At 31.9% G+C, this 10128-nt stretch overlaps 1 protein-coding gene across 1 annotated transcript; it reads right to left on the bottom strand.

The window, feature by feature from the left end:
- Positions 1-5545: 5545 nt before the first annotated feature.
- On the bottom strand, positions 5546-10069 carry LOC149900308 (uncharacterized). Its single transcript, XM_090113441.1, has 4 exons — positions 9891-10069; positions 7991-8169; positions 6858-6968; positions 5546-5704 (listed from the first exon to the last, which is right to left on the bottom strand). The coding sequence occupies exons 1-4, from the start codon at positions 10023-10025 to the stop codon at positions 5563-5565; spliced, it is 567 nt and encodes a 188-aa protein (XP_089969567.1). The 5' UTR covers positions 10026-10069; the 3' UTR covers positions 5546-5562.
- Between the last annotated feature and the right edge of the window lie 59 nt (positions 10070-10128).

Raw genomic sequence — 10128 nt, 5'->3', positions numbered from 1 at the left:
CGGATTAGATATGTTCATTTAAGCTTACTTGTTATAAGTAGATAGTAATTTACGATATGTTGAATAGGCTATAAGAAACTTTATCAGCGAGTCTCAAAAAGCCCTACACATACAAATCTGAGCTAAAATTTTTTCACACACTTTTTTGCATACTCATGACACGTGTGGCTATGTAAATTTATCTGAAAATTTATCTTCTTAGTGCAAATTCATTAGGTTTGATTGACGAGGAATACTATAATATAAGCTTAATAATAAACACGGGTTAGAAAATTTGTTTAAGGGTGAGTTGCAAGTATTTAAAAGTTATAGGAAGGAAAAGAAACTTCGTCGCTACTTTTGATGTAAAAATTAGGAAACATTGTGTAACCTGGTACAAATTGAGAGGTTAAGGCGGACAAGACTTTAAAGTGTGAAGATTGCGATAATAAATTTTATTGCATTTGAAGTCAATAAGTCAAGTACTTAGTATTAAAGAGGACCGATTTTTTGTTTGTTATTAATTACTAGCTGCGCTCTTATTAGGTAATTGAATGTCATCATAATTTCTTACGTACGAAATTATAGGTTTGTGGTAACTATAATGTGAAACATAAATTTTACTCTCTAAATTTGCTACTTTTCTTGAAAATACAGCATCTATCGTTGTACCGAAACGCGTTGTTGAATGAAGTCGAGAAGTATTCATAGATAAATCAAATTTTTCTTCTAAAAAATCAATTAACGGCTGAGATTCCTGAGAGCGAAAATTAACATTAAAATCTCCAGTTAGAATCATCGGTAATTCATGATAATTACTATTTAAAAGTCGAGAACCTTCAATTGTGAAGTGAAGTAATTGCTGATGAACAACGATAATCACAGGTTGGTCATTCGTATTAACACATCGAACCAAGGCGATGTCACCAATTTGTGAAACCTCATCGGAAATTTGTGATAATATCGTTTGTGAAATATTTTGAATTGGTGAATACATTGTTCAGTGTATCTGTAGATGAATGATATACAGCCACTCCACCAGCAGTTGAGTTGGGTCGTTTGTATTGGGTAACGCAATAAAAATTTTCAATAAGAATTTGTTCGTCATTTTTCATCCAAGTTTCGGAAAATAACAGCAATGTGGACCTTTTTAATACTTTATCATTCAGATCAGAAACATGAGCACGTAAACTTTGGCAGTTGAAGGAAAATAGTGTAATGTTACTCTCATTTACAAGGTTATATAATTCTTCCTGTTGTGTTATTAGGCGAGAATTTGAAAGTCTTTCAAATTCACACTGTAAATCAACTATTCCCCCTGGACGCTTTCTTCCATGATAAAATTTGTTGTCATCGGTGTTTGAGACAATGAACAATCCATTTATATCAGTTACTCGTGATAATGCTACATATAACAGCTGCTGACTGTGACTTTTATTGTATTCATAAACGATTTGATCAAAAGTACCACCTTGAGACTTATGTATTGTAAGCGCACAAGCAGATACTAATGGAAAGTGATTTCTCTTTGCAAATATTGTCTTATTTCTATTCATTGGTACAGATGACGATCTTCATAAAATTGGGACTGCTGTTCTACTAATGTTTAGAGTTTGAATATGATGGGCAGCTTTTTTCCTAATTTTCTCTCCTATCTTACCAGGAAACTCAAGCCATAAGCGTATGATGTTATCACTGTCATCACGTTCAATATACACTAACTTTCCAACACAACCGTTGGCTAAGCCATCAGATACATCAATATTGGTTGTAATAATGTAAAATTTGTTAAGAACTAATATGATTTCATAAGGCGATCCTCCTGTATCAATAACTGACATTTTATGAAATTGTTGGCGTACATATGCTTCTTGTTCAACTGAATGACAACCTATATACATATCTGTTGCTATGGATACTACTTTGTCTTCAGCAATATTTAAAATAGATTGATTATAATCCGCAACATGTTTATTTTTATTTTTAATTTACTTATTTTAAAAGTAATAAATAAACAAGTATATTAAGAGATTTTCAAAAAATTTTGCAATTTAAAATAATGTTTTTAAAACTGTTGAATTTTTCATTCACTTTGCTATTCACAATTGATCCGTTTGAAAATTTGAAAATAAATAATCCTAATTGATTATGATATTTGCCACTAGCTGGCGTATAAGTCAAGAAGCGTGTAGTATATGACATATACTTACAACCAATCAGAATTATTATTTTTAAATGGCGGAAACTACACAGCGTTACTTCCGTCAGAAAATAAATCTGAGTTACTCCCTAGTCGCGCCTAAAGAAGTTTTACTTCAAAAATATGTAGCATAGTTTATTATGTGGGAAATTACATCTCCCAACGTAAGCGCACACGGTGAAGATACTATAATATTTTATCTTAAGATACTGTAATATTTTATATTATTACAGTATCTTAAGGTATCCGGTATCAGCGTTCTGACCATCATTTGTCTTTTTGTCATTGCTTACTAAGACCCCTGTAGAACCGCCATCCTGTTACAACTGACCCGAAATTTTGTGGGTCATTTGTAACAGGATGGCGGTTCCACAGGGGTCTTAGTATACGCAATAACCAAAAGAAAAATGATGGTAAGAACGCTGATACCGGATACCTTATGATACTATAATATAAAATAGTAACGTATCTTAAGATAAAATATTATAGTATCTTCACCGTGTGTGACGCGCTTTAGAATACCCATAAAAAGCTCTATAGGTACTTATATTTAACAATTATAAAACGAATTTATTCCAGCAGTAAAAGTTCCTACGCTGTGAACTATGGTGTAAACATGAAATATTTCCCAGCAGGATACCACGTTATATCATACTAGTCTTGATGTTACGGCACTTCGACATTATAATAAAAGTAAATGATATCTTATATTATGTAGTAATACTAGCTTACCGCCCGCGGCTTCGCCTGCTTTGTCTAAAACCTAATAAATTATACACTAAAACCTTCCTCTTGAATCACTCTATCTATTTAAAAAAACCGCATCAAAATCCGTTGCGTAGTTTTAAAGCAATAAGCATACAAAGGGACATAGGGACAGAGAAAGCGACTTTGTTTTATACTATGTAGTGATAACAATTGTAAATTTAGTAAATATAAAATTAAAAAGTTTTTTTTTTCAATAATATTTATGAATCCAGAAGAACTCAAAAAAGGGGCATTCCAGACTTTCTTATTGTGCCTTTCTAACTCAGTTTTTACGTCATAATACTTTTTGAAGTAAAACTTCTTTAGGCGCGACTAGGGAGTAACTCAGATTTATTTTCTGACGGAAGTAACGCTTACTATAGTCTGCGTAGTTTCCGCCATTTAAAAATAATAATTCTGATTGGTTGTAAGTATATGTCATATACTACACGCTTCTTGACTTATACGCCAGCTAGTGGCAAATATCATAATCAATTAGGATTATTTATTTTCAAATTTTCAAACGGATCAATTGTGAATAGCAAAGTGAATGAAAAATTCAACAGTTTTAAAAACATTATTTTAAATTGCAAAATTTTTTGAAAATCTCTAAATATACTTGTTTATTTATTACTTTTAAAATAAGTAAATTAAAAATAAAAATAAACATGTTGCGGATTATAATCAATCTATTTTAAATATTGCTGAAGACAAAGTAGTATCCATAGCAACAGATATGTATATAGGTTGTCATTCAGTTGAACAAGAAGCATATGTACGCCAACAATTTCATAAAATGTCAGTTATTGATACAGGAGGATCGCCTTATGAAATCATATTAGTTCTTAACAAATTTTACATTATTACAACCAATATTGATGTATCTGATGGCTTAGCCAACGGTTGTGTTGGAAAGTTAGTGTATATTGAACGTGATGACAGTGATAACATCATACGCTTATGGCTTGAGTTTCCTGGTAAGATAGGAGAGAAAATTAGGAAAAAAGCTGCCCATCATATTCAAACTCTAAACATTAGTAGAACAGCAGTCCCAATTTTACGAAGATCGTCATCTGTACCAATGAATAGAAATAAGACAATATTTGCAAAGAGAAATCACTTTCCATTAGTATCTGCTTGTGCGCTTACAATACATAAGTCTCAAGGTGGTACTTTTGATCAAATCGTTTATGAATACAATAAAAGTCACAGTCAGCAGCTGTTATATGTAGCATTATCACGAGTAATAAATGGATTGTTCATTGTCTCAAACACCGATGACAACAAATTTTATCATGGAAGAAAGCGTCCAGGGGGAATAGTTGATTTACAGTGTGAATTTGAAAGACTTTCAAATTCTCGCCTAATAACACAACAGGAAGAATTATATAACCTTGTAAATGAGAGTAACATTACACTATTTTCCTTCAACTGCCAAAGTTTACGTGCTCATGTTTCTGATCTGAATGATAAAGTATTAAAAAGGTCCACATTGCTGTTATTTTCCGAAACTTGGATGAAAAATGACGAACAAATTCTTATTGAAAATTTTTATTGCGTTACCCAATACAAACGACCCAACTCAACTGCTGGTGGAGTAGCTGTATATCATTCATCTACAGATACACTGAACAATGTAACACCAATTCAAAATATTTCACCAACTATATTATCACAAATTTCCGATGAGGTTTCACAAATTGGTGACATCGCCTTGGTTCGATGTGTTAATACGAATGACCAACCTGTGATTATCGTTGTTATTTATATTTCTACAAATACTAGCCTGACAAATATCATAAAATTTATTCATCAGCAATTACTTCACTTCACAATTGAAGGTTCTCGACTTTTAAATAGTAATTATCATGAATTACCGATGATTCTAACTGGAGATTTTAATGTTAATTTTCGCTCTCAGGAATCTCAGCCGTTAATTGATTTTTTAGAAGAAAAATTTGATTTATCTATGAATACTTCTCGACTTCATTCAACAACGCGTTTCGGTACAACGATAGATGCTGTATTTTCAAGAAAAGTAGCAAATTTAGAGAGTAAAATTTATGTTTCACATTATAGTTACCACAAACCTATAATTTCGTACGTAAGAAATTATGATGACATTCAATTACCTGTTTCGAATGAATAATATTAATATAACATTTAAATAATCTTTGTAAAGCACATGAATAATAAATATAATTAAATTATAATATAATATTTATTTATTTAAGTTAATATTTAATCATTTCAGTGATATATGTCGTCAACGCCAAAGAAGTTTTACTTCAATCGCGCGTAAAGGTTACACGCACACACTTTTTTTTTTTTATTGGAATAAAAGGTTAAAGACCTTTATAGAAGGAAATAAAAATAAAGATCGTAAGAACTCAAGAGGTTGCCGCCCGTTTTCTAATGAAACTGATTTCTAAGGAAATTGGTAACTAATTGTAATATAATATGACGACTTAAAGAAGTCTAGCTGTGAGTCAAGTCGACGAAATAAATGATTAAGTTTCTGTTTGAGTTTGCTCTTTACGGTTACGGTTATAGTTTGCTAAATAAAATACTTTTTGGCTTATAAAATATATTTTATCGATATAATACATTTTTGCTACTAATTACCGTATGCCTATTTATTTTTGTTTACCCAATGCGAATACAAAACTGAGGATGGAAAATGGACAATCGTTGTTGCTATCACAAAACTTTGGTTGAAGCATTTCTCTGTATGTCTCTCCAACTTCATTCATGAAATCCTCTTCCTGTATGGGCGCTCTGGAAAAAACATTTTCGAGAATTAATACAGGACTTTTTGAAATAGCAAATACACCTCTGAAAATAAACACAATGTATATTTTATTGATTAGTTCACTGTTATATATAATTATTTTACATATACTACCGAAAGTACGTGTTGAACGAGCGAGACAGGTATATTGTGTTTTATTTAGCGTGCGATGAACTTTATGAACGTTCGATGAGCCGGGTGTGTGCGGGGTGTGATGCGGGGGCGCGGCAGTGCGCGGCTGAATTCTAGAAATTCGCTAGCTTTATACGCGCTCTTAAAGGGCAGATTAAATTAATTTCATTCTTTAATTAAGGTGGAAAAACAACGCAATAAATCTTTTTATTCGTCTCTATCAGTATTCATCGATAGAAATGGTCTTGATCTTAAATCCACATGAAACTGCATCATTTTATTAAAATATAATAAAATACATAGTACCTAATTTACTTATTTCTTATGTATTTTTTTTTTCAAATACCTACCTATTTTTATATTTTTTTAACTATACTAGAATATTATGCTAGAATACCTACTCAAAACCAGAATTGCAAAGCAAAACAAAGCGCACTATCTTATAAATGCTAATTAGTAGTACAAAATGCTAATTGCAATACAGCTAATTTAAAACTTAGTATTAAGTTTGAACGAGCCACACCTGTGTTCCGCTGCACATATCGCGATGAAACATACATTTGAATAATCTGCATTGTAATATGCAACGATACATATCATCGCGATACGTTCAGCGAACCTTCTAAAATACATATTTATTATACCAACTAGCTTTATTCTCGATTCCCGCGACTTCGCTCGTAGGAACTTTTCTTACCTCACTCACTTCCTTTGGTTTATGAGACAAAAAGTATTTTTTTCTTTTACAAATATCTAGCCTATCTCTTCATCATACCAAATATCAAAAGTGGTTATTTGATTTGGACAAGAAAGTGCAACAGACAAAGTTACTTTCAAATCCACAGCTTCTTTAATTTTTTGCCCAAACAGCTGAACAGATTTGGATAAATTTGAATGATAACAGTGAAAAGCCTTGGGTCCAATATAATTCACTTTTTTAAGTCTAAAACTATAGGTACGGTTATTTCATAATAAGAGATATAAAATTATTAATTAGTTGGTACTCACGTAAATATAGCTCTCAATATATCATGTACTAAGGATTTCCCCTTCGGAGCAAGATGTCGCTCACTCTCGCAAATGCATCGAAGGATACACGCACGACCGTTCAGGTTATGACTGAAGAGTTAAAATAATTATTAAGTATTTGTCTATCGAGTGGTTACAGAAATATTAATAAATTGAATGAATAATACAGAAGAAGAAATCTCCATCATAATTATAATTGGTAAATAAATATAAGGCACTAGCGGTCCGCCCCGGCTTCGCTCGTGGTACCTACATGTTTAAACTATCCTATCTCTCAAGTTGGATCGAACTGCACATGGTGTACGAATTTTATTATAATCGGCTAAGTGGTTTAGGAGTCCATTGAGGACAAACATTGTGACACAAGATTTATATATATTAAGATTGTAACGAATTTGAGTGCAGTGCAGTGCTCATTTTAATGTTAATATTATTTTTATTGGTCATCATGGTCTAAAATCTTGTAAGGCAATAATATCAATAGATCTCTCCTTAGATAACGAAAAATCACTACAATTTAACATTTACTTCTAGTATCTGTTCTCATTTTGCTCAATCAATTTTGTCTTCTTGCATTGAATCGATTTAAAGCCTTTATTGCATCTCGAAGCAGTCTTAATGAGAATCTTATTGGATCGGACGGTTAATTGTGCTTTTGATAATTGATAGAAAATTAAAAATCTTCCTTTGAATTTCCTTCTTCGAAGAAAGTCATTGTGATTTTAAGTGAATAATTTTAAGATCTTGGCTTGGATGCTTTTTATCTATGTGTATAACTGATGGACATAATTTTGCATAAATTTTATTATTCTAATTAGTAAAACTTCGTGATATTTTATTGTTCTATCAAGTAACTTAGAAAAAAAAGACCTAGATGACAAATAAAACACACAAAAACATACACATTTTATGATCACTACATAGTACAAAACAAAGTAGCTTTCTCTGTCCCTTTGTATGCTTAAATCTTTAAAACCACCCAACGGATTTTGATGCGGTTTTTTTAATAGAGTGATTCAAGAGGAAGGTTTTAGTATATAATTTATTAGGTTTTAGGTAAAGCGGGCGAAGCCGCGGGCGGTAAGTTAGTTTAATATATAAAAAATACTTACAAATCTATAGCTTTCTCCAGCCGTTCCCAGAAGTCTCTTTTTTGTCTGTGGTACTTTTTTCTTCTGTGCTCGTTCAGGAATTTTTCATCTGGCAACGGGTATAATACATCAATTTCTAAAGCTATATTCCAACCTGACGGAGCGTGGGTCATGAACGCTTTTACCAGAGACATAGTGAGCTGAAAAAATACATAAATAATAATAGTTTATGAGACATATTCCGGCGAACTTTTAGATGTATGAAGTCGTTTTAATAGTTGATTTATGAGAGCGATTCTATCGAGAATGTAAAATGTTACGTATAGATGGTGACATCATTTTGAAAAAGGTGCAAATATATTTTAAGAAAATGTTTTAAATGTGTTAATGATTTTATTATGTCTAGTCTAGACATAATATCTATTTATTCACTTTCAACTGGCCTGTGGTTGTCAACTTAATGGTTTACTAGTGGTCCGCCCCGGCTTCGCCCGTGGTACCTACATATTTCGCAATAAAAGATGTCCTTTCTCGGGTATCAAAATATCTCCATACCAAATTTCATGCAAATTGGTTCAGTAGTTTAGGCGTGATTGAGTAACAGACAGACAGACAGAGTTACTTTCGCATTTATAATATTAGTATGGATCTAGACGCAAACCAAGTGAAAATAAAGCACCCATTAATTTATAAAAACACACATTTCCATTTTCAATTAAGTTTATTTCAAATAAATGAGATTTTTTTATACGTAGATAGTTAGACCCCACTCCCACCTGATAGAAAGTGGTGACGAGATGAAATGAATTATGAAATGAAAGTATTAGAATAGAATAGAATAGAAAACACTTTATTGTACAATGCACACAAAAACAAAATTTACAAAAAACGATATTTAACTTAAAATAAATGTACAATTTGGCGGCCTTATCGCTATCCTTATCTTAGTATTAAAAGGAACTTAAAAATATATGTATGCTATAATTAGGCCAACCACTCGGTGTGTAATAAAATGAAATGAGATGTAAGGTGGTAAGTCACGTCCACCTAGAAAGTGCCTGTTAATTCTCATTAGCGTGTATTAAGTATATAAAGATTAAAAATATCACTATTTTGATATTTAAGCTCTACCTATCCTGTAAATTCGGTAATATCTGTATGTACGAAATATTCTATTTCTAATATTATAAATAACGCATTATGGGTGACCCTTCTCAAATTAACATAAAACCTACTAAAGGTAGCACGTGACTATACAAACAATTTTATCAATGTTTTAAAACTAATTTCCATCAAGAGCAACATAGCTTGTTTGTTATTGTTTTTGTCTATTTACTTTCTTAACTATTTCATAAACAACTAAGATTCGACATCAATAGTTTAACATCATTTTGTTTAATTTACCAAACATAGTTACAAAAAGTGGGACATTAACTAAATAATCTAAGTATACCAATACTAATATTTAACGCTAAAAAGTTTCGTTTGTTCTAACGCGCTAATCTCAGAAAATACTGGTCCGATTTGAATAATTATTTCGGTGTTAGATAGCTTATTTATCGAGGAAGGCTATAGACTATATAGAGAGAAATGCAGCAGTTTTACCTGCAGGGCACAGCTAGTTACAAATATAATAACAATACATATTATGTAATACATAATTATCTACGTAGTAATATATATTATAATCACACACACACACACACACACGCGCGCGCAAACTTGTAAACACAGAATTTTATTGATTCTTTTTTCTGTTTTTCTATTAATGTAATCTTTGTTTTGTTCTAGACATACTCTCTGGGAAGGAAATGCCTTCCTTAATTTTCCTAGCTAGGAAGACAGAGCCGCACTTTCAAATGAACTGCATTCATTTTTGAACTCAAAAAAAATGTTTATTTTTATCAAAATCAAAACTTACCACAACATTAGCAGAATCGGGGAACACCAAATGCCGTCTCTTCCGTATCGCACCTAGCGACGTCTTCACATTAGGACACTGTTCTGTGTTCCCCTCCCATAAACACAGGAACAATAATACTGCGCAAAGGAGCATTGTAGAGTAAAATAAAACAGAAAAACATTACTGTTTCAAGCTGGTTCTTCATGAGCATGTCACGAGATGATTGTTTGAGACTAATGCACATAAACGTTATGTT

This window comes from Colias eurytheme, chromosome 19 (assembly GCF_061535395.1).
Source record: "Colias eurytheme isolate Ceu_HAF_F1 chromosome 19, ilColEury1 Martin Lab GWU primary, whole genome shotgun sequence".
NCBI lineage: Eukaryota > Metazoa > Arthropoda > Insecta > Lepidoptera > Pieridae > Colias > Colias eurytheme.
This window is presented reverse-complemented; position numbering and strand designations above follow the sequence as displayed.

Coding starts and splice junctions, on each gene's coding strand:
- LOC149900308 (XM_090113441.1), bottom strand. CDS start 10,025: ATGCTCCTTTGCGCAGTATTATTGTTCCTGTGTTTATGGGAGGGGAAC. Junction 8,170..9,890: donor CCGATTCTGCTAATGTTGTG/GTAAGTTTTGAT, acceptor GTATTTTTTCAG/CTCACTATGTCTCTGGTAAA. Junction 6,969..7,990: donor CTGGAGAAAGCTATAGATTT/GTAAGTATTTTT, acceptor TTAACTCTTCAG/TCATAACCTGAACGGTCGTG.